The 24,670-nt window shown below is 55.7% G+C and overlaps 4 protein-coding genes across 4 annotated transcripts; 1 reads left to right on the plus strand and 3 right to left on the minus strand.

Moving 5' to 3' along the window:
• Positions 1–640: 640 nt before the first annotated feature.
• Positions 641–5,037, plus strand: NCLIV_041110 (putative radical SAM domain containing protein; the record flags this gene model as incomplete). The annotated part of the gene is made up of 5 exons (XM_003881020.1): positions 641–1,127; positions 1,383–1,607; positions 2,163–2,457; positions 3,316–3,555; positions 3,807–5,037. 5 exons carry the CDS (start codon positions 641–643, stop codon positions 5,035–5,037), a joined length of 2,478 nt encoding a protein of 825 aa, XP_003881069.1.
• Positions 5,038–5,884: 847 nt separating this feature from the next.
• NCLIV_041120 (conserved hypothetical protein) lies at positions 5,885–7,606 on the minus strand (the record flags this gene model as incomplete). Its single annotated transcript, XM_003881021.1, has 3 exons — positions 5,885–6,305; positions 6,474–6,830; positions 7,218–7,606. The coding sequence occupies 3 exons, from the start codon at positions 7,604–7,606 to the stop codon at positions 5,885–5,887; spliced, it is 1,167 nt and encodes a 388-aa protein (XP_003881070.1).
• A 2,240-nt stretch (positions 7,607–9,846) lies between these two features.
• NCLIV_041130 (conserved hypothetical protein) lies at positions 9,847–14,177 on the minus strand (the record flags this gene model as incomplete). Its single annotated transcript, XM_003881022.1, has 3 exons — positions 9,847–11,157; positions 11,369–12,411; positions 12,743–14,177. 3 exons carry the CDS (start codon positions 14,175–14,177, stop codon positions 9,847–9,849), a joined length of 3,789 nt encoding a protein of 1,262 aa, XP_003881071.1.
• Positions 14,178–17,202: 3,025 nt separating this feature from the next.
• Positions 17,203–21,753, minus strand: NCLIV_041140 (putative endonuclease V; the record flags this gene model as incomplete). Its single annotated transcript, XM_003881023.1, has 8 exons — positions 17,203–17,377; positions 17,813–17,942; positions 18,270–18,309; positions 18,701–18,838; positions 19,454–19,864; positions 20,125–20,180; positions 20,449–21,201; positions 21,687–21,753. The coding sequence occupies 8 exons, from the start codon at positions 21,751–21,753 to the stop codon at positions 17,203–17,205; spliced, it is 1,770 nt and encodes a 589-aa protein (XP_003881072.1).
• Positions 21,754–24,670: the final 2,917 nt, after the last annotated feature.

The following is a 24,670-nucleotide window of genomic DNA, read 5'->3' on the forward strand; positions in this document are numbered from 1 at the left end:
GTTCTTTTTCCACCAATTCCCGTTTTCTGGCCCTTATTTTACCAGTGTTTCTCTCGTGGTCACCGTTCACCGTTCCGAGTTTCAACGCTTCCGTACAATGCCGGCTGCTTGGTAACCGTTGCAGACACCTCGTCTCATCCACTGTGACATTCCATCGCTACAACTTGACTTACTTGGCAAGACTGGACGCGTTCTTTTTTCTTATGCCTGCAAAGCCGCAGGTTTGGTGCGGCCACTTACTGCCGCTACATACAGACGGCAAATTAACATTAGCTGTACACACTCATGCTGCCAAGACAACTTCCCAAATTCCCTGCCGTGCATCCATTCGCGGTTGAAACGTAGGTCTCTCTCGCCGAGAGTTCCAAAAACTCTTTGGGGGAGACGTCCACATGCAAAACGGATCAATCAAAGTAGACAACGGGTAACTGTTGTTGTACATGACACGCGCTGTCATGCCTCGACGACCGCAACGGTTGCAACAAAACCATCTATTTCCTTATCGTCGCGGGGCTCTGCATGCACGTTTACCCGTCGGATTCTGCGAGGCACACGGGGCAGCAAAACCGGCGTTGCCGTAATAAACCATGTATGTCTCGGCAATCTTAAGTTGTTAAATTTGACTTGATTCACAGAAATTATGGGAGGTCACTGGCCAAACCGATTTCGCCCAAGGGGCAATCCCCTGCAGGCGGCGATGCAATCGTGTCGAACTTACTTCGATGGCGGTGTCTCTAGCAGCTGTGCGGCTATCTACTCTGCGAGACGAAACAGAATTGCATCACTTTGCACGTACTGTTCAAAAAATGGTCTACATAGTACAGAACCTCCAAGGTTAGCTCAGCGACCACCCGGCACTGCCGCTGGCAACCACGATGTGAACCGGACACACTCTACGGCGAGCAAACATCCAACTCCAGACCAGAGCGATGTTCAGCTCTTGCCTGAGATGTTCCCCCGTGCCGTTTACATACACATGCCATTCTGCATGAAACGATGTCATTTTTGTGCCTTCCCAGTAACCCTTCTGCCAGCAACTCCTCGGTACCCGCCCGGCTCGGGGTCGCGTCCCCCGGACTCTCAACCCCGAACGGGAAATTTCTGCTCGTTGTCAACGAAACATGACTGCTCAACTCTTTCCACTGACCCAGCTGTCATTTCGCCCCATACTTCCTCAGCCGATCTCATGGAAATTTACGTGGAGACTCTTTGTGAGGACATCGCGCATTCGTTACGCGGCTGGAGGTCTGGTGCCATTGACCACGACCACTACTCCTGGCTGGTTCCCATGCAAAGGAGCCTTCGCACAATCCGTGCGACTCTAGGGCATCAAAGCGAGAGTGAAACATCGCCATTTCACCCTACGCCAGGAGAAACCCGAGCCAGTGAACCTCGTACGACGAGCTTCCGACAGGGCCGGTGTAGGGACGTGTCCGCTGACCTCTCCAAAAGTTTTTTCCGGAGCATTTACTTCGGCGGTGGTTCACCATCGCTCATACCACCTCGCTTGCTGCAGCGAGTGCTTGCCGTCCTGGAGACAGAGGCTCACAGTTTGGAGCGATCAACGACGAGGGGGGTTCCCTCGTCAGCTGTGGCGTGCCGAGGGCGCGCCCACCAGGAACCAGGAAGCTTTGGCGGTGACAGTAGCAAAGGAAGGCTGTATCAGCCGGATGCATGGATACACCAATCGCTGCATGAAACCGACTCACCTGGTATTTGTGCCAGGAGATTGTGCGATGAACTTAGCATCGAAATCGATCCCAGTGAGCGTCTCCTTGGCGGGTGCCTGCTAACATCGTTCTACTCAAGAAGACAGCACACAAGCAATTATAACAAATCTGTACAGTGAGGCGCCCTACTGTCGGCGTCAGTCAGAACACAACTAACCCAGTCCCTGAAACCACCCACTGACAGGATTGGTTGGGCCCAAGCTTCCGACTCCGCCATGCCACACATGCTGGCGGTTACTTGCATCAGACCAATTCGAAAGGCTTCCGGTCAGGACAGTAGAGTCGCCAAGCAGGAGGCAGCTACCACCGTTCACTTCTGAGGACTTAATATTCGTATTTCGCATGCCTCTTGATGGCCATCGCTCCTGTCCCACTGTATTGACTACCCAACCGCCGTACGGATAAGACATTCGCGCGAAGTTGTTTAATGAGGCGTGCAGCCAAATCCCTTGTCCACACGTTTGTGCATAGGCACGATCGACTCCAAAGAGCACCTCGAGGAGCTTGCAGAACTAGGAGTCACACGGTTCAGCGTTGGCGTTCAGACGTTTGACGACACCATTCTGAAACGATTGGGACGCTCGAATGACCGTGCTGCTAACGTGCGTGTGCTTCGCCTTCTAAGCGAAATCGTCCGCGAGTATGCACGACGGGGAAGGAAGCTTTCAGTGTCGACTGACATCCTGCTGTCATTCCAGCGGCGAGACCAGCTTCTGGAAGATCTAAGGCTGTGCACCGAACTCGGTACCAGCCACATATCTCTCTATGCCATGCAGGTGAGATACACGGCTACCATGCTGAAGGCGATCCCGTTCACACCAACCTGCACGGAACTGGTAGCCAGCCAGCGTAGTTATCCACCTCAACTGCCGATTGTAGCAATGCGGTGTTCCAGCGAAGGAGCCCCCTTTTAAACATCGCGCGCTTTGATTAGTTCCTGATCGAGAGAGAGGTAGCAGACAGGTTCAGGTGATGCAAAAGGTGCCCCCGTCTCTGCCTCGTTCAGGTTGAAAGGCATTCCGCATTCGGACGGACGCTTCCACGCGACATAGTGCGAGATGACGAAGGTGCGGATCTTCTCACCGAAGCCCACCAGTACGTATACTACACAAAATGATCCGACTCATTTTCGTGCAACATATATCAACAAGCTGGGATACGGGTCGGGTAGTGGGCAGTCGTGTGGTTTACAAAGACTGCGCGTAGATGCAACTGGGATCCGATAGTCCACCGATTGCATCAGCTACGCGGGACTGATTCGAAATGAACCTATCGACTTTTTGTGCCGGCAGGGAGGACAGGGGAGTCAATCACAGACTTGGACCAGGCGTCGCCCAAAACTAGAGAGGGACGTGAGTACTGTGAATGCCTCTCGCCGTAGATGTCTTCACAAGGGTCTCTGGAGTGTAAGAGCTAAGCAGCGAACGTTTTTGCTTGAGTGGAAGGAGACTCTCTGCACGCTATCAATATTTCAGAGGGGCGTGTCACATCGGCGCTATTCACAGGGAAACTTGTTCGAATGATTGAACGCAGTAGCGTATGCGACGTAAATCAAACTTCTGTGCTCGTGCTATCGGTTGCTCAGTTGGCTCGTTCATCATGAATTCGAGCATTACGAGATATCTTCCTTCGCCCGCATCGATCATCACAACGACAATTCGTCCTACCCCAAGGACACCTGCGATAATGTATTCAAGCGACAAGAAATCGAACAAGGGTACCGATGCTTGCATCATGAGGCCTATTGGCGCTCGGAGCCTTTTTTCGGCTTTGGTATGGGTGCCTCGTCGTTCGTAAACCTGCACAGGTGGACGAGGCCAAACAGGTTAGTCAAGTGACAAAACACAACAGAAGGCTGGAGCGGATGAATGAGCCTGCTAAAGCTGTCCGTGAGACACGCCTATGACTGTCCTGGCCGCCAATGCTGTATGAGTCGAGTTTGAAATTATTCCACAGCTACTGTTCGGCCCAACCCGACCGGCGGTGAAGTGATTTTTTGGTATTCTGAAGAACGTGGTGTCCCACGAACTCTTTGTAACGCATTTACTCTATTTCAGCGTCATTCACTGTTTCCAGGCTTGAGGCATATCTGGAATGGGTTCGTGGCTCTCTGTCGCGAGACGGATTTTTTGCTGCTACCTCGACACCGATAGTTCTGTACAAGGACCCGCGTCAGCACCACATCGCAGACCGGGGGGGCGAAGCTGGTGTACGTCGAGCTGATCTCGGAGAGAGGTACACCATTAACAGGGAATCGAAACAACCCGAATCCAAAGCAACTTCCAATTCAAAACTCCGAAAAGGTATTTCCCAGCCAAGTAAAGACCGCGCTATGACGAGACGTTCAGACACACCACTCAGGAAAGAAGCACGGTGCACTTTTACGTATACAGGCGCCATCAACGTGGAAACACGAGCCGGGAAGGGGAACGAGTCCAATCGCAGTTTCGAACTCGACCGAAAACTGCAGCAGGCTCCTGTTCCACGCGTGCCCAGGACGCATCTTCAGGTGACGCGCTGCAACTCTGTCGGACGCACCCTTCAGCAGATACACTATCGTCTAGCAGTCGAGGCGATTGTGTCAGCTCTGCGCACCAGTGAAGGTGTCAATCTGTGCGCGCTGGCTGAGGTAGACAGAATGTTATGCCTGCCAAAACTGAAACACAGGCTGCGCCTCTGTCCAGAGGAGGCAGTTGACGAATCCGCTATCACGGGAGAACTGCTGCGCGGAGTTACTGAAGGAGTCAAAACTGCCCTGCTTGTGGGAACGGCCGACATCCTTGTGTCGGGTATACACATAGGAAGACCAGACAAAGACTGCCTCGTCGATCAGAGGCTTCATGGAGTGGAGCAGTCAGATGACATAGCAATAGACTGCGCAAATCTGAATGCGAACGAAGGTCTTAGGCTTCTGGTTCGACCCTCAGAAATTGCTTGTCTTCAAGCAACTCCCCATGAGAAGCCGCCAATTTGCCCAACGACAACTAACAAGGAGGTCTCACAAGTCAGGTTCGGTGACTTCAGCACACGCCTGGCTCGTTCGGAAGAATTCTCGTCACGCAGAGCAAGCTGCACGCAAAATGTGGACTCCCTGTTGGCGCCGATACTTGCGACTTTGTTGCGTGGGCGTTCACGATATGCGTCGAACTCCCTCACTACAAAGGAATCGATGACGTCAGAAAGCGAAGGATTGTCAGCCCGGCTACACCTCCGTGCGCCAGATGGCTTTTTAGTCAGCAATGATATCCTTAGTGACATTCTCTGCTCGCTTGATGATTACGAAGACGAAAGCCGGTTCTCAACGTAGACTGCTTTTTGTCATAAGATGCCGGCTTGATTACATCCTTCGGCACATCTTCCCATCCCTGCCGTCTCTAGTTGTTCAAGAAACATGCGACTACTCACGTTATCTTTCTGTAGCCCTTACAGCCATCACTACCCTATCGAACACTGCACAAAGTCCTCTCTATCCGTGCCCATAGGCTTAGATTTGCGGAAATGTCTCTGTTCCGGGATGCGACACGGCCGGGTGGCGTGAGGCAGCAACCGAAATGTGTGCGTGAAGAAATCGTCGGCTCAAACAGGTCGGTGGTGCGCTTAACGTGGTGCCAGAATTGTCACATCTCAATCACCGTCAAAAAGCAGCCGAGTTTAAGACGTGACAGTTTGTACATACGAAATGTCGGTACCACACGTAGCATTAACACACACATTCGTTGCATGAAGTCACCGTAGGGGCTCGACAGTCTGTCGCTTGCCGCAATTCGGACCTTTCGAACTTCTTGTCCGCGGTGTGATGAACGTTTTGGAGCTGTCTACCGTCAGTTTCCTTCCGCAATAGGTGGTCACGCAGGAAGAAGACTTTCGATGGGAGAATGATTGTAGATCTGGGGCACTTGCTGATAAGGCGTTTCGCAGCATGGTTGTGAGGATGGCCAAGTGCACCGTACCTCCGTTCCTGTTCTTCTCGACAAATATGGGTCACACTCTTCCAGAATACAGACCACCTCTTGCGTTGTCGATGTCGGCCTCATCCTTACCGAAACAGAGTGCCAGCCCATGAGGTCACCAATTCGAAGCGAGCAATGGCTTCAGAAATTGCGGCCACATATTGCTTCGCTCGGCCGACGCGGTACGAAGCACTGATAGCGCGTTCAGCGGGGACCGGCGTTTGTAGAACCTCGCATCCCTGGTGCCGTTCCATGTGGGTGCTCGCCTTGCGGCTTCGCCTCTCTAGCACGATGTACGAAATTTTGAACAAGAGCTGCCCCAGCTTGGCCTACTTGGATCGCCGTACTGATACTTCTCGCGGTTTCGTATTCGTGCGTGAGCTGGGGGTCTGTAGTTAAATACATTCTTATCGGGATTAGTGAGACTTGATTAGTGATTTCGTCGAACATATCTGCGCTGAAAAGTGGTGCTGCATACTGAAAGAAGTCCATGCCAACGACCCGGAGACGCACGGTACTGATAACGGCTGCGGCCAAGTCCGCTGCCGCTTTCTTAGCGTTGGATTTTGCAGCCATATAATCGCATACACTGACGTCGACGCGACTCCAGCGAACAACCAGGCGACTGAAAACATGGCACACGTGGAAAGAAAGGAACACTCGCTCCATAACGCGTATGACTGTGTACTCTGTGTTTCTATCAGCGCTCTACGTCACTGTTGAGTTGTCTTGACGCTGACTGGGAATTCGAAACGCCATTTACGCCGTCCCTCTGCGAACCTTTTTCACGTACCTGCCGAGCATGCAATCGAATCCGCGCACCCAAAAATCCGCACGTTTCACATGAAATGTGAAGGCCTTGTCTCCGAACATGAAAGGAACCGCCCATGCAGGGAACGCCGGCATAATGGTGGGGATATGTTGCCGCTGCAACATCTTGCTGGCTGCTGCTTTGTGGATTGCAACAGCTGCTACTTGGGTAACATCGGATTGAGTTGTCTCTATCGGCATGTTGAATGTAGGCGCAGGGGCCAACAAAAAGAAGACTTCCTGGGGCAAGGTTCCCGTAAACATCGTAAAAGCGGACGCCAAGTGGTCGAACAGGTTGTACGCGTGCCTGTCGGAAGGCGGGATATAGTGGATTTCCCCGCTGAACCACGGAAGAGGATGCCCATAAAAGTCGTTGTGCCACAGATCGAGGTAACTCACAGAAACACGAATTTCGAATTTAGGGAACGAAGATCTCCAATTGGAGAAGCGCCGCCAAAGATTCCACCAGCCGGTTCTGTCCCTGAATTACATCCAGAGCAAAAGCAGGCACAGCAATCATCACATGATTTATCTAACAATGCGAGGCTGACCAGTACCCCCCAAATCGTGTGCCCATGCATGTCTTCACACACACGGCAGTCACTGCCCGCCAATCAACGAAAGATTGTCCTCTACCTCAGTGAAGCCGGCTGCGATTCAATCGTGTTTACCTGCCGCTGGCGCGGGACGCCGCCATCTCGAAGAACGATCTGAAACGTCGACTTACTTCTCTTCTTGGTGACGCTTCTCCCACGCGGTTTTTAACGCCTGATGTGCGGCGTACTTGCTGTCGAGCCACCTGCACAGAGCAGTTCCTACGGTAGTGACATCGAGGGGCTGAGGACTGGGGTATGGGGGACGGGGAAGGGGGGTAACAACGAGATTCCTAGCTCTTCCAACAAAGCAGGCCCCCTGTTCGAGTCCCCAGCTGCCGCCCGGGATCGTCATGAGAAACGGCCCCGAGAAACCCTGGCCATGATGCTGCCCAATGTCGGCGGCTGTCCGTAAGGCCGATGCCAAGGCAACCGCCACGAAAAATGAAAACCCCCCCAAAACATGACGGCGAACGGGGAGCAAAAACGCCTCCAATTGCCTCACCGCCACAACAACCTCCATTGTGATCTCGACTGAGTAGCAGCAAGAAGGGAATTTAGGATGCTGCACGCTTCAACTGCTTCTTTCGTATTTTTTTGTATTTGCATTCATATGACTCCAGACTGCATATCTGGAGCTACAGCAAAATCTAACAAAAACGCGCGACACTCTTTCCGAGACGAGCGGAGTCGTACGGATGAAAAACAAGGCACACAACACGAGACACCGTATCACCGAACCGTCGAACACGTAGCACCCTCAATTATCCTCCACTTGCACCGTCGACTTTGCGGACACCTGTTCTGAAAAGACACGATCGCTTTCTTGGGTCGAGGCCCTATATGAAGGCACCTTTTACCCCAACTCTATAAAAGACTATTCTGCAGCGTTAAACGTTTACAGGGCCAGCTGAGAGTCTCATGTTCTTTCAGGTACCTGTAGCACAATCGATCGGTAGCGGAAAGAAGCCGATACTGATTCGCTGAAGCCGGAAGAGCCTACCTCTACCGCAGCCCACGATGTCGAGGAGGACTAAAGCGTAACAACGAAATCCACACCGTACGTGATTAAGACACCACTTCGGCTCACATGAATCAGGGCCGAGAGAAAAAGTTCCTTGTTTTTCTGACCAGTGTTAAGCCAACCGTTTTTCTGACATAGGCGGCAATGGATTGGATGGGGGGAGCGACGCCGCCGCGTCGTAGAGACGCGTACGGCGTCGCTAAGTCCTGGACATTCACCAGCTTCGGCCAAAGACCTAGGCATCAGCGGTGCCTGAATCCGGTCCAGTGGGTTGCTCTGCAAGACGGGGGGAAGGGGATGTGGTAGGTTTTGTTGCGGCCATGGTGGTGTGGTCGTAACCCAAAACGCCGACAGAGAAACTCTCAACACACACGCCGGCTTATCCGGACGCCCAGAGGCAGCCATGCAGCTTCGCTTCCTGAAGCCATCTCGGGATGAATGGACGAAAAAGCAAGAATCTGCTGCAGTGGGCTGATCGCAGGTCTTTTTGGGTCGCAAACAATTCTTCCGGTTCCAGACAAACGTCATCATTTAAGTACCACCGCACATTTTTGCAGGAGTGAAAAAGCATCAGTTGAACTCATGTTCTGTCTCCGAGCTACAGTGGAAGAAAGCTACAGAAACGCCATCAGTGGCTTCATGCAGTCGACTCGCCCACCGCGACAGCTGAATTTCTGCTATTTCCCTCTCACGGGGTACTCAACGCTGCGAGTCGTACCCTTCAAAACGACAGGCAACGTGGGCCAGATGAGGTTTACGCCCGTACGTCACAGGCCGAGGCACCCGTTTTGTGAGAGGTACTCTGCTCTGAACTTGCTACCTCCCGCGGAAGGGGACGGAAGCCTTACAAAAATGAAGGTCACGGCCTCGACCTGAAGCATCGCGCCTGTGGAGAGATAGTGTCGGCAAAGTCAATAATGGCGCTGGCCCGAACAGGCCACAATTTTTTATTGCTGCCCAGTTTTATTGTTACACTCCGTGGCCCCTGCCTGTGCGCGGTGACACACTCTTTCATGCCCAATGGAGACCCCCTAACACTTCGAAGCATGCAGTCCATCCTCATCCTTTGGATCGTAATGGCTCTGCTTTTGACAGCAAGGATAAAGCAAAGACAAGCTAAACCCTGCGGCTCATCGTCTGCACTAGGTTCAACTTAATGTCGGAGAGTTTGGAAAACCGGGGTTTGGAAACAAAAAGATTAGCGAGCACCGTCATTACGTTATTAAATAGCCTTGCATCCACGTTACAGGTATAATCTGCAGATATCAGCCGGCAGAAATGACTGACCTGATCACACCTGCAGGGTAGACAGTGTGTGTCTTGCACGACCAATGTGAAAGGGAAAGAGGCAAATCCTCGGTTCCACAGAATTTGCTCCTCTTCGAAAGCAAGGATCAGTGTTACGAACTCGAAACACAACTGATAATTTCCGTTCCCTCCCCCCTTCCCGCCCTTCACGTGATGGACTGATGATGTATGCCTCTTTGGAAATACTCATGCCTGCAGAGAGTGAACGTCGGCTTGTGACCTTCCGCAGCCGACAGTTAAACACTCCTGACTACTGTCCAATTACACTAATGCGACAACGAAGGCCAGTAAGAGAGACAAACCACATCCGCGAATCCACTGGGTCTTTCACAACCAGGGTGCACGGCAGACTCTCCTCACGAGGCCGCTATCGGGTTCTCCACGCATGGAAACAATCTTGCAGCAAGGACGTTGGCGGTGTTGGGTTTTGCCTACCGCATTCCCTCTCGGTCTTCGTCAATATCGAGTATCCAACCCAAGACGCGAAGTACCTCCGTCACTGTAGGCTCTCGGAGTCTTGGCCGGCTGTCGTTTCCATTCGTATGACAGCCACCGCCCGTGTTCATTGCACTCCCTCCAGTTGTAGCGTTCCCGTCCCTCTCTTTGCTGTCTAGAACATCTCCCGGTGTTCCCGAGAACTTCCCCGCCTTTTGTAACAAAACAGGCTCCTCGCTGAGGCATTCACAAGCATAGAGGGTTTCCTCTGCGCCACTCTTATTCCAATCCCGCCGCCCCTCATATGCAGAGTAACATTCCGAGGGAGCTTTTCTTGACACTGCAGCAGTCGCGTCCGAACCCGATTGACATTGAGTTGCTTCCCGCTTTTTTAGCCGTACAGTATCCGCGTCGGAGCCGCCAGATGCACTTCGAGACGTTTGCCCGTTCTGTGGGTTTTTTGCCCCGCCCTCCACCTTTGCCTGATCCTCAGGCACGCAGGCCAGCGGATCGTCGACGCTGAGGCGATTCGCTTCCCCGTCAAGAGGTAAGCTGGCGCTAGGACAAGACTCAGACAGACCTGCGCTTGTCAACGGTCTCGGTCTGTTGCCCGAGGAAACGGTGTCTGAGGGTACACGGCCGCTGCTTGTGCAGGTAGCGACGTGAGCCTGGAACATGCTGTGCAAACGCCGGAAAAAAGAGTCGTTCTCCTTCTTCGCGAGTGCCCTCAAAATACGGCTTATGAGGACGTAGTTTTCGAGAGTTTGTTCACGCTTTGCAAGCTTATGGCACAGGTCTGCGGTCGTATCCATCTCTGTACGCGGGTGGCCTGCATGCTGCGTGGAACTCGTCGATGGCCGAAGGCTTGTTTCCAGTGCATTCGGGAAAACCACCTCGACGACTTTGGCAAACGCACTCCTTCCAAGAGCTTCGCGTCGATCCGGTGCACAACAAAAATGACAAAACAACCTACTCAGCGACGAACAGGGCGCAGGAGGCAATGCCATGTGTGGCGCGTCCCGCTCCCAGGGATCTTTCTCTGGAGGCAGCACCTCGCGGCACCTCGTTCTCGCAGGTGGCCGCATCTCCTCTGCCGTGCTCTGATCCGTATCGTTTGTGGGCAAGACGCGACTGGAATCCGCATCCCTGCCGGACTCCCGATGGAAACACTCCCCGTCTCTCTCGTCGTATCGGGAAGGAAGGGCAAAAGACGAAGCTCGTGCTTGCGAGGCCGAGGAGGGGTCTGTGGACTTGGAGTACGGGGCCGGAGCAGTCGACAGAGGCGAAGCCAACGGCCACGGTAGGAGCTGCAGCAATACAGAAAGAAGATGCGCGATATGAAAACGAAGCGCCACGGCCGGGTTTCGCCAAAACACAGCCTAGAAGGGTGCGCGAGAAAACCGGCCTGCTCGTGATACGAACAGCTCTCAAAAAAACATGCTCTGGACGGCTACACGCAACTTGGGGAAGTCGGACCAAGGCGTCAGCGCCCCGTGGTCTCGCATGGTCTGGGCTTACTGCCTTGCTCCACGTGGCCATACACTCGGGGGGTTCCTCCTCCACCTGGTCGAGGATGAGTTGCCGCAGCAGTCCAGTTTCGCCGTCGTCCATATCTCCGGCGCTTTGCCCACAAACCCAGCCGAAAAGAGCCCCGTCCCGCGGGTCGTCTCGCCTTGTTTTTTGACGCCCTCGCCCGCCAAGCGGCGGCTGCGGGGCAGCGCCGAGAGGTTCCTGCCTCGAACACGAGTCGCCTGACGCGTCGGCCTCAGACCCGTCCGGGGGATCGCTGCTTGCACTCTCGTCTGCCCGATCAGAGTCGTCACCTCGCCTTCGCTTTCGCGCTCCGCCGTGCAGCCGAAAGGCTGCAGCGGCAACCGACGCCGCAGCATCCAGCAGCCACGGTGACAGCCGAGGAGAGGCTCGGCCAGCGGCGGCCGACGCCGAGGCAGCGCTCCCTGTAACAGAGACTCGGTGCGACGCCGCACACGAAGCGTCACAGGCGACCGTCAAGGGTGTCCTCGAGCTCGCGGAACGCGCATTAGCCAGGCTTGTACCCGTGAGTCTGCCAGCGCCCCGCGCAACCGGCAATTCGGCGAGCAGCGCGTCGGGAGGAGTTTGCAGTTTGAAGCTGCACGAGGGGGATCCGAGAGGAGAACCGTGGGGAGTATCCCCTGCTAGGTCCAGAGGTTGCAACAGAGGAGCCTCCGCTCGGCGACGGGGGCGACCCGGCGCAGCGGGAACGGCGGAGCCAGGCGGCGCAGTCAGCGGGTACGGGTGCCGAGAAAGAGAAGGGGGATAGTGGTACCAGGCGGTTCCCTCTTCAAAGTCGGCCGCGGTAAAGACACGGCGTTTGAGCGGACGCCCCTGCGGTCGCCGGTAATCTGTGCCTGTACAGTCCCACGGCATGAGATTGTAGGCCGCAGCAATGGCCCGGAACCTGTTCACGCCATCTTCAGGAAACTTTCGCGTCACAGTGCGCGTATCAGAGCCTGAAGACCTGAAGAACTGCACACACCATTCCTTTGTCTTCTCCAGCTGGTAAACCTGCCGACGGATGCCGCCTGCACAGTCAGGAACAACGGAAAACACGCGAAGCGCCTGTTCGCACGTGGGGCTTAGAGGTGCTCTGAAGGCACTGCGTCGTCAGCGCGATCTGGGCTTATGAAGCACCGCACTCCGTTTCCCACCAAACCTGTTTGTCGACACTCCTGAGGTGGGGGGGGGGGGGAGCTCGACCAGAAAGTAAAATCAAACATGTGGAACTCACTACAGAAAAAACGGCCTGCCTGATGAGAGGAACGAGGGAGCGTGTACGATGAGCTTTCGCCCGACGCGACTCGACATGGAGCAGAGCGGATTCGCGCACGCAAACGCTTTTAAAGTCGAACTCACCCACAATCTCGTTGACCCAAACGGTCTTCTTGAACGCGCCACCATTCCCGGTCGCCTCGGCGACCGGCTTCCTCACTCCCCATCCGATGGGCATCTCTAGTGTGTGTCTCCGCTTCACAGCGTCGGATGCATGCTCGTCTTCGTGGTAGCGGTAGACGTCTTCCTCGCCGCTCCCGGACGACTCGTCCTCCTCCTCGTCTCTCTTCTTTCCGTTACCCTTTTTCGGCGGCGAGCCCTGTAGTGGCGCTGCGTCTTGAACCGCCTCGCCAGCTTTCTTTCTCGCGCCTTCCCCTCCAATCGCTCCTGCCCAATTGTTCTCGTCGCTCCAACTGTCCCCGCCCCCAGTGCACACGCTCGGCGCCGCTGGTGGCCCCGCTGCGTCGGCTGCGCGTTTCTCTCCGGCTTCGCCTTCTCCTTTGTGTCCGTGCTCCTTCTTTACACTGCTCCCGCCGCTTGCCGCTTTGCTCCCTGGCTGCTCTGGACGGCCGCTCGCGCTTCGGCTCTGGACCCCAGGGGCTGTGGCAGGCGCCTGTGTTTCTCTGCAAGGACGACTCCCGTTTCCGCTCACAGTGCAGCTCTGATTTGGACTCGCCTTTGGGCGTTCGCCGCCCGGCACGCCGTTTGGCGCGGGCCGAATGGACGGCGGGCGAAGAGCCCAGAGGGAGCTGGCGGCCAGCAGCGGCGCGACAGAAGGGACGCGTGCAAAGACGGGCCCTGGCGCTTTTGGCAACGCTTCCGCGGAGGCCACCGACTTGTTGCTGGCGCCGCCCGCGGTCTCCGCTCGCTCGGAGTTTGACCCCTCGGGGATGGCGACCGGACCGGGAGGTTTGCTCTGTCCGAGGTTCGCCGCCGGCCGGGGCATCAGCAACAGCTGCAGAGCTCCCCTGCGCACAGCTGCGGCGGCTGCGGCTGCGACGGCCGGTGGAGGACGCAGCGGCGCCTCGCCAGCCGCCGCGGCTCGGTGCCGAGCGGCCGCCTGGAGCAGCAAACGCTGCTGGAGGTGCAGCTGGAGGAGCCTCGCAGGCCCGTGCAGGGGCGGCGAGGCCCGCCGCTGTCGCTCCAGTTCCTTCTGCAGCAGGTCGGCGGCGCGCTGTGGCGCGGCGGGGTCTTGCGCGGCGTTCTGCAGGCCGGCTTGAAAGAGCTGAAGATGTTGCAGCTGTCGCTGCCGGAGATGCTGCTGAAGAAGCTGCTGGCGTTGCAGCTGCTCGGGAGTCAACGGACGGAGCGGCGGAGGGAAGAGCGCAATCGGAAGCGCCGCCGGAACGACCGGCACGGCGTCCTTCTCATCGCGCGGCTGCGGAGACGCCTCGGCCGCAGGCGAGGCCTGCGCCTGACGCAGCTGCTGCGCAGCCAGCAGCTGCGTGTGGCGCTGGAGAAGCTGCAGCGGGAGCGGGCACGGGCGCTCCGGCGGATTCGCAGGGGTTTGAGGCTCCATGGCGCCTACGTCTCCATGCCGGCCTGAGACCCGCCGACGCCGTGGTCCACTGATCCAGTGGAGCGACTTGGACGACGAAAAGGACGAAACGAGAGAAAGCACTGGCGCTGGTGGCTCGTCAGATCATGGCGACGGGTCGCGACCAGACGAGGGCCGGAAGACCCGGCAAGGCGCGTTGCAGAAAATCGAGAATTCCAGAGAGAACCGTCCGACAGGGAAGGACCTCGGAAGAGGAGGCTTCAGCCTAGAAAGGGTACGCCTGCAGCAGGTTGCGCACGCCAAACGACAGGAATGGATAAGCAGGTGCTTGGAGAGCCGGAATCGCGGACCAAAGAACTGTGTTTGGACGTTCGCTACCGGCGCGTCTCGCACACGACCTCGAAGCGCACTGAACAGCTGCGTGTTGTCGCCGCAGATGCAAAACAGTGGTAACAGTATGCCCAGACGTGAAAGACATGCGAAGAGTCTCGATCCAGTTTGAACTAGAGGCGCATCGGGAGGCGTGTCCCATCAAGTTTGTCTACCGCCTGGAATTCCAGCGCGAGGTCACTTGCTGTCTTTCCGCGAGACAGACGAAGGAGGCCAGGAGTAGTGGCAAGCACGGAACCGGTTATTCACGCGTAGAGTGGATCCCCTCCAATGACAGCGAAGACTTGCTGTCTCACCGTGATTACCGGCTGAGTGACGAAGGCGAGGACGCCTGCTACAGAAGAGAGGCAGAATCCTCGGAAACACAGACATAAAAAGCCGGCCTGTGCCTCCTCGGGGAAAACTGGAGCTCAGAAGACTCTCTTTCTCATCCGGGGGAAGAAACTCCGGGCAAACAGGCTCTCGCTAGCCTCCAGTTTCGTGCCGCAAGCAAGGCTGCGCCAAAAATCCAGAAGGCCCGGCGCTTGAGGGGCTGCGCCGTCGAGAGTGCACGCAGCGTGTGCGTGAGCAAAGAGTGGCGAATACCCGGCCTCGCGCGGCCAGGCTCACGGGTAAACCAGGGCGAAAAAAGGCCGAGGTGTGGTGTGGAGGTGAAACAACTGGATGTAAAAAAACGCGGTCACATGATAAAACCGAAAGGGGATATTTCAGTCAGTGTTGGAATCAGCAACCGAAAGTGCAGCGGATGTGTACACCGTATTCAACTGAGGTTTTCTATTCGAGTCTCCACTCATGAAACTCGACAGAAAAAGGGTATTTTTGGGATAAGCGGTGCGTTAAAATAGCCGCTTCTCAAAAGGAACTTTTTTTTTGGAAGAAGGCCGCTAGACATGTCAGAGAGCATGCAAAGAAGAACCTCCGCATGCAGTCAGAGGTCCATCGAAAAACGTCCCTTGCACTGAAGTGACACTGCCGTGCTGGTCCGAGCACACTTCGTAAAGTAGAACGGCGAACAGCAATGCAGTGGTGGAATGGAGATGAACCTCCACACCCAGCGAAAACAAACACCTCTGCATATGCTTACGAAGGTGGGATTCACCAGGAAACCAGGCGGGTTTAAAACTAGAGCTCACCATGGAAGCCACAGCATCTAGTAGTGTGTATGTGAAGTGCAGTAGGTCCAGGTGACGGGTTTCGACAAGCGCGAGTTCAGCCAGCAGCCGATGGACTGTGGAGAGGCATCGTGCTGTTTCGGTGCATATCGCACGCCGCACCAAGTTACAGCACAACTTGCTTCGTGTCAAGTTCTTTGGACAGCGAATTTCTTCGCGGCACAGGCGTTTACCACTGCTTTCGGGTTAGGCGTTAGACTACATACTCAAAACAGCTTTAGAAGTGATCTGCCGTTGAAGAAGTCGGATACGAAAGTGATAGCTTCGCCAGCCCTTGAAAAGACTCAGGACCGAGCGACTGACTACTTTTCGGTCATTGTGGTGCGATGTTCTCACACACCACCAATTCTACCACCCTGGCGGAGCTGCCAGCACTGAACGATCGAAGTTTCGGACCACGTTCATCACTGCACGTTTAGCTCTACGGGTAACAACATAGCCCTTCCCTCTGGTGGGTTCCTGCATTGAGCAGGCTCTCACGTAAGAGATACAGAGGGGGCGACTGCAAAGTACTCGGTGAGAACGCAGCGTCACACCGTGCCTCAGAAGCTCCATATATACGATATCTGCCTACAAGACTGCAAAACGAACACTTCTTAGACGTAAAACAGCCACTAAGTGTTCCGGCACGTGAGCACCCCGATGCGCCTCTCTATTCTGCCAGTACGCCGCCTGAAAAGGGAATTTGGTCTCGAATCGAGTCCAAGGTTTCAGTGCTGAATCAAATGACGGATTCCTTGCACCTGGACACACAGTCGCCTTGGAGAAGTGCGAGGCAATGACGTCTTGAAACAGAGTGGGGTTTCCGCTGTCGCATGGCCGGAGAAAAACATTTCCCCGGCGAGCCTGGGTACTTCACGCACGGCGACCAGCAACAAACCCACCCGTTTCTCCCGCTGGCGAGCGACCGCCGGAGGAAAAGGCGACCTGGAAAAAAGGCGGCGATCGCTCTCGGTGGCCGTCGGTTCTGATATCCAGGATATATGACACTGTCACGCACAGGAGTATCACGGCCCCGTGTTGTTCAGAGGAAACGGCCCGAGTGCCGAACATCCAGGATGTTTGGAGGCAGCCTCATACCTTTTCAGGAGCGTGTACACCACGCACAGAACGTGACATTTCGAGTACGTCTTTGTCGCCGGGCGAATGTGAACTGACGCTGCACGCGACGCAAGCCTAACGAACGCTGTGGGGCTGGTGGCGTGTACCCCTCAAGAAGTGTCTTTTTTGCGGTCACCTACCCACGCGCTGACAGACTCCGCCGCCCTTTTATCTGAGTAAATCATGCGCTCTCAACCACGCAGTTTGAATGCGTGTAACATCAACTCGTGACTTGCAACCAGAGGCTGGAACCGCAATCCACCGTACGAAGGCGTGAGACCCCCTACTGTACAGCGTACAGACGGAATCAAAAGAGTTCGACGCCACTGGGCGCCTCCTGAACAGACGGACTGGACTGTCGTTTGTCGGCACTAGCCAGTGCATCACTCTTCAGTGAATTTGTACATCATCTCTGTCTCTTTCCGCCACAGTTTGGGACCGTTGTCGTCGACTTCCGGTGTCTCTAGCACCAGAGGCATGTCCTTGAACCACGTTGGGTGTTGCATAATGAACTTGAACGGGGCCAGGCCGAGAGTGCCCTTGCCGATGTGCTCGTGCCTACAGAAACCACGGACACGAAATCAGCCAGGTGACGCCAGTGGTGCAGGCGCCAAGTCTTTTTCGCGACTGCTCTGAACAAACGGTCACCTTCCTCCGGCCACGAGGCAGGGATTAGCTGATCGAGACAGCACTGGAAAGACTCCTTAGGGCGATATTCGCACAACGCATCCGCCTCCTTGTGTGTCCTAGAAACACGGTTCCACGCGCCAGGTAATCGCCGACTTCATCACACTTTTTCGCGTGCCTCGTTTTTGCACGCAACGCAGTCCAGGATCAAGGAAAGAACGGAAAGCAGATCTGAATCCGTTCACGACCGCGACAACTCCAAAACATACTGCGCGTCACACGCGTATCACTGAACAGTTGAACCAGTCGCAGGATCGGCCGACACGTATCGTTAGCGGCGATCGGCGAGCACTCAAGTGAACGTACCTGTCCAGGCCGCTTCCTAGAGGAGCTTTGGAATCGTTGATGTGCATGGCTTTCAGATATTTCATGCCGACGATGCTGTCGAACTTTTTCATCACAGCTTCAAATTTTTCCTCCGTTCGAATATCGTGGCCTGGGCATCAGAAAAAGCGGAAAAGTCTCGGAAGATTGTCTCGCTCGTTGAAAGGAGAACGCCGGTCAGTCCCCGGAGGCCTGCTGCTCGGCCTGCCTGTTTATCTACTCCCCGAGCACTGCCTAGTGCTAGCCGTGGGGTGGATTGCGCCATCAACCCATGGCCCGGGGAGGACTTACAGACCGCGAAGTGCGCGCCAAAACCAGGGGTTTCCGCGTCATCGCTTAGGTGTAGGGTTCACTGTGTGTGTGTGTGTGGGGGGGTGGGGGGGGGGCCAACCGAAAGCTGAGAAGTCGAAAGCATTGGCGACCAGCAGAGGAGACTCACCAGCAGAAAACAGATGGCACGTATCCAGGCAGACGCCGATCTGCGCACGGCAGGCACAGAAAGACGGAGACGACCCTCAACGCGAATCCCTTTATTTGATTAGGTCGCGCGATGGGGTATGTTTTGTCGCGCAAATAAAAATGCGTCCGGCATGCATACTCTTGGACAACGTCGGGCTTCTGCATACCGACGCAGTTCCCAGGCTACGCAAACATTGGAGTTCACAACTTTAAACTACATGAAATCCTCAAACTGAGCAACGGATTCCGTTCGAGCAAATGAGACTGGTCTGGCCGCGTCGCGCGGTATCGCCGGGCAGCGTCTGAGAATCGCTCATGGCGAAAAATCGTTCCGTTCGCAAAATCAGGAACGGATCATCATAATTGGACAGGTTAGATGCCGTGGAAGAACGCCTCCCCCGGAGACCTCACGCGATCTTTCTTGTCCACGAGGGCGATGATGTCTCTGAGGTCCTCGAACTCGCTGCACAGTACGTTCTTCTGGCCCGCCATGTTTTCTAGTAGAATCGTCACACTCTTGGTTGCAGCGATTGCCTTGTTGAGGCTTTCCTGAAATCCACAAAGAGACACCACAGAGATGCGCCTCGATTCATAGGTGACGCCTTCAAGAAAGCAGCCATGTGTCCCTTTCCAGCATGCTCTCTCTTCTGCCTCGCAGTTCCGGCAGCTTTTGGTGGCAGTATTTAAAAACTTGTCGACTGCGGCAGCCCGTCTTGTTTCTCAGCTGCATGCATCCCACAGCTGCGTGTCGCTGTCTCGTAGCGGCCTTCGTTATTGTCAGCACCCCGCAGTCTGAAGGCTTCGTAACTGCAGACTCCGAGACGAATGATAACTGAACCGACCACACCCGCCAGCACAAGCTGCGCGACCGAGTACGAAAACGTGGCCTTGTCCAACACATCGCACGTCGTAGCACTGCTCGTTCCACGAAGCCGGAGAGCCTATCTCCGCGTTGGGTGAGCGGAGACACGCCTGGACTCACTGCAATGTGTCCGATGCTTTGTTCCTTCGTGCACTGGCCAACTGTCGATCCTGTGAAAGGCATTGCGGGTGGACAACAGGTTTGCGGATAAAACACGCTCCAGCGAGCGCAGCCAGACGTTCCTTCCAGGATCAGCGTGTCCTGAGCTCAACACAAGAGAGGCAGATTCGGGAAACACTTACCTGGATGGAAGACGTATCGATGAACTCCAATCTGCTCGCACCTCTGTAGGTCGTCAAGAAACGCGGTGTACGACACTTTCCGTTTCGCCGGATCTGATGCAGCACAGAAAAAGGCACATACTGTTCGTTCACGCGTCTGAAAAAGCCGACGACGCGTCTCGGCCGGGCACACGCAGAAGCCGCCTGCTTGCCTATAGAGGTCTGGGGCGCGGGCCCCGTCACGTCCCTGTCTGCGGTTAGAATGTTCACCAGACTGCGAGGTCTCGACACCGGAACTCGCAGATGCCCGTGAACAAACTTGCCTGGGTTCGCCAAGTTGATGAGGTACGATCCGTGAGGCAAGACATGCTGCGGGCCGTCGAGCTTCAGCTTGGCCACTTCGGCTTTGAAACCCTCCGCCGATTCCGCGCTCTGCCGCACAGCAAAGTAACCACACCATGCTCTCTCGGTAGCCGCCGGAAGGTCGGCGGCCCACGAAGGCACCGGGTCAAGATGCCATTGCGAAAAACAAACCAGCGGACTGCGCGATACGCACACGACAGACTGTAGAAGGCAGCACGCAGCTCGTGGGGCGGCCAAACACGTGGCGACGCCTCTGTGCGCACAGAAAGCGTCAGCTGTATCGTCGGCCCAAGAATGTGCCACTGTGTAGTGTCTCCTGGGGGACTCACGATGGGGGGGGAGTCCCAGCGGCGCTGATTCTTCAGGAAGAACGCGAACGCTTGTCCTGCACAAACCACGAAACAGACTGTGGCCTTTTGCAAAAACCGCACAAGGAATTCCGACTCCATGGTCACGAGGCAGCGCGAGTGCGCTCGCCAATCCTTGGGAGGGCGAGACGTTCGGCACGCCGAATCTCCTTCCTATATAGCTCCTATTTCAGAGTCCTCTGTGCGTCAAGAGGTCTTTTTTGAGTGGGACCTCCACGAGGGGGGCCAACGAGGCAGGCCTAGCTTTCAGACGCACAGACAAGGACGTGCCGGAATGCCGCTCACCTCCAATGGCCAGGCAATTTAAAGGGGCGTTCTGAACACCCCCAGAAGCCGAGATATGGGCGCCGAGAAACTTCCGCGTCTTTCCCGCCAACGCTCTGTGCTTGAGAAAAAGTTCGTCGATCTCCGCAGGCAAGCTGGGTGCTTGTTTCTTGCCTGCTGCACGCTTAGCTGCGTTGCCTCCCTTCTTGGCTGCTCCGTCCTTCTGCATGTCATCGCTTGACTCGTCGGTACTTCCACCCTTGGCTTTCCCCCCCTTCGTCTTGAGTTTTTTCTTGGCTTCGCCCCCAGTGCGAGTCTTTTCTCCTGCGCGTTCCACCGTTTTCGTCGTGTCTTTCTCACGGCTCTCTTCGTCGTCACTACCCTTTTCAGCACTGGGGTCGTGGCAGTGCTCTTCCTTCTCGTCGTCCTTGTCCGTCGGGGGCGTCGTCTGAGCCGTCTTCTTCGGCGGAGCCTGAGAGACGAGAGCGCGGGCCTTACTGTTTCCAGAGGGTTTCTCCGCTTTGTCGGCTGCTGTTCGCTTCTCGGACTCAGAGAGCGCGTCCCTCAAGTTACGTTTCCCCTCCGCTTTTGCGTGCGATGCGACCTCGCCCTGCGGACCGCGCTCCCTCTTCACGCGTTTCGGAGCGAGGGACTTCTCATCCGACACCGAGTTGCCAGGGGACACATGGGAGCTCGGACTCGTAGCCTGTGTGCTCGGCACCATATCCTCTGGAGAGTCGTCCTGGTCGCGCTTTACGCCGCGCTGCCGAGGCCCTAAGAACGCAAACCCATCGACAACAAGAGAAACTAAAGAACAGCCTCGTGCTTGCGGCCCCTGATTGGCAGTAGGAAATCCCTCGATTCAGGCCTCCAGTTAGGGAATGCGGTCTACGAAACTGGTTCTCTATGAGTGCCGTGGAGTTGTCGCCTCTTGTGCGTTACAAGAGAGACTCTCGGGCATGAACGGGAATATCACGAATACTCAAGAATGAAGCTTGGGAGTCAGCGGTGGTAAGCCGCGCGAGTTTTTCTCCAACTCAGACGCGCGCGCTGGCCTAACTCAGCAGTACGGCCCCATACACTGTGTCTCTGACGATCTCTTTCTGAGCTGCGCGCCTGTACGGCTTTTCAGGCGGAAGCTGTGGAATACCTCACTCCGGGAGGAGAGACACACGCGCTCTAACCTTTTTTCAGACCAGCAACCGCTACGTGTTGGAAGATTTGATTTTTTCTGCACACGGTCGCGCACGCGACCTTACCGACGCGCTCTTGGGACGCAGCAGCGTCGCCTCCTTTGCTTTTTCTCGGGGATGCTGCGCCTGCCATGGCTGTCCTGCCGGCACACGAAACGCCCGATAACGGTGGTCCTATCCTCGTCGCCCCTCTGCTTGCAGTGCAGCGGCACGCCGCGAACTGCGCCAGGTAGGCGTGTTTCCTGGGGAAAAACCGGAGCGCCGACGCTGGCTGTGGCGTGTATGTCAAATTCCGGTCGTGCGGGGGGAAGAGCCGGGCACGCACACTTTGGGGGGTCGGCAGAAGGAAAGCAGCCCTCCCTTGTCGTCCCCTAGCACCCCAAAGTGTAGATCTGTGAGATGACGCTAAAGAAACGCGGCTGGGCAAAGGAAAGGCCACGAACCAAACACTGGGAAAGGCGACTGAAGAGGCCGGTTGGCGGGTATCCGTCGCCCGAAGCTGCGCCGCCGGTGTAAGGGAGTATGCAGGCTTCCTGCTTCGAACGCCGGTGTTTTTTCTGGAGGTGTTCTCTCTGGCAGCTGGTCTCAGATCAATGCGTCGATGTCGAGGGAAGCGCGAAAAAATGACACACGCGGCTTTGGAGGCGATCGGCGTAAAAACTCCACACTGGCCGGGGCTGGGCATCAGCGGAAGGCAAACGGATGCAAGCGCAAGCATGAACAGGAAAGACGGCAAACGCATGGTTCGCCTTTTCCCCACCTTGGCAAGAAAACGTCTTAGGTTTTCAGCTTCGGACAAGAACGCATGCAATGCAGAAATAAGTCAAGTGATCAAACTCACGTGAGACAAGGACACAAAGCGAGGAGACGTGGCGGATCCGACGACTCATCGCTTGATTCCGGCCGCGCGACTTACGGGGGGGGAGGCGTCTGGTTGTGTCATGTCCCAGCAAGGGAGACCTTTTGCATACCGCCAGTTTCGTCTTTTTTGCCAGCACATTTCGAATCTTTCGCGATCCTGAGACACTCCAAAGTCCCCGGGTCTCTGACGCCTGGCGAGGGATGTTGCATGTGACCAGCAGCCCTTCGCCGCACCGGTCGGCCAGGGAGACTTTGGTTGTTTAGAGCGCATGGTTCCTTGTTTGGGACTTGGGGACTTTGCGCGTCACCTTCTGGGTGACACGGTGAGAGACCCGCGACGGCCAGTACTCACCTTGAGTGAGCAGTACATCTCCTGCTGTCTACTGCGGTCTGCACCACCTTATTCACACTTTTTACTTGGTGGCTCTGGGCAAAAATTCGTCATTTGGTGTGCTACCTATAACGGGTTTCCATTACGCGCCGCTTCGTGCTTGTGGCAGCACGTGCTGCGCCTATTAGACTGCAGGTTTGTGAGGCCGTGACTACGAAGACAATAGCCTTAACGACAGCATCTCAGTCGCTGGTACGCTTTGTCAGCAACTCACACCTTTCCTTTTGCCCTCTCGGTATGAGCAAGGGACGAGTGCACACGCGAAAGCATATTTGAATCTGCTGGGCACGCGCTGCTGCGCTTTGTGTGTCTACGGTTCCCCGTAACCAGGCCGTTTTTACTTCCAACAGTGTGTGCCCGCAAGCCAATCAGACTAGGGGCGCTTTGCCGCAGTCCTTCCACAACATTTCATACGGGATTCGTTTCTCCCGTTTCGTTTGAACAAAACGCAGTGGCATGTTCTGCGCTGGGGGCTATGTGCAACAGCACGGGGGCGAGTCATCGAGCATGCGCGGGTTGTCGTCTGGCGGCTCGGGAGTATACGGTACTCAAGGATTCGCCTTTTCTGTTTCGTTTCCAACAAAGAGAGGGGGCCAGACGGGTCCTCTCCAAATTAAATTTTTTCGAAAGGTCGGTGGCATGCAAATCGGCGCTGAAGACTTTTCCGCGTGGGCCAGCAGCGGCCGCCGGTGTCGTTGACGGACTCATTTCCAAGAAGAAACGGGTACACCCAAATTACGCGCCGCAAATGCTGTTTCGTTCCGCTTTCGCGTCGCTGTTGCTTTTCCTAAGAATGCAGCGCCCATGACCTGCTGTGTAGAGAGTTTCCTTTGTTTCTAGGCCGCCTTTTCGCGGTTCGCTGGGTCGCCGGACACTCCGATCCGGCTTTGATCTCCATTCATAGTTTTTCAGCGGTTTCACGATGACGTGGCCCAGTTATCTCCGCTGCGATGGATTAAGGCCCTCTCTATCGAGCGTCATTTTACAGCAGAGGGAGCACTCTATTCCATGGAGCTCTGCTGGAGCACCGGTCTCCCGAGGTCTTCTCCGCACTCGTCGCTGCGGGGAATCCAACGATGGAATTCGCGTCGTCTCAACGGCCCATGGAGCCGTCGCAAGCGTAGATGCCCGCACTCGTGGTTGCCAGCAGACGGGCGGTCGCCGAACTCTGTGAGTGTGCGGGATCAGGCTGACGCAGGCGGTGCGGTGGCCACTGATGTTGGGAGGGTACACGGAATTCGTCGAAACCGGTATACGACAGTTGTGACAAGCTGGGGAATAAAGCGTCGTGCGGTGCTTGTGAATTGTGTGTCATCCCGCGGCGTCTCTACTGCTGCGACATAATGGACATCGGAGGTTGTGCGTTGGATTCAGAGAAATTGGAAGACATCCGGTTGGGCTAACGAAGTGCACTTTGTAGGGTCCACACACCGTAGAGGGAATAGGCGCACTGCTGGCTTCGAATGACTTCCGTTGTGTGTTGGAACTTCGGCCGCTTGTGGGTGTCGGTCCTTAGGTTGCGCACGGAACTCTCAAAGCGCCGTATTACCCGAGGCTTTGTCGATCACTGGATGCACGCGTGTTCTTCCTATTCTGGTATGCATGCCTACGTTCTTCTCCGGGCATTGTTTGGACGCCCCGCTTTGAAAAGTGCCCGTTCGGCGTGTGCCAACGCATGACCAGTCTAGCCTGATACTGAGAGTGACGAGTAGGGGTTCACCCACATGTGCCTATCGTCCTTGGTTTGTCTGTGTGCAGGCGTCCTTCCCTCGATTCTGTCTCGGCACGGAATTCTTCC

Source organism: Neospora caninum, chromosome IX (assembly GCF_000208865.1).
Source record: "Neospora caninum Liverpool complete genome, chromosome IX".
Classification (NCBI taxonomy): Eukaryota; Apicomplexa; class Conoidasida; order Eucoccidiorida; family Sarcocystidae; genus Neospora; species Neospora caninum.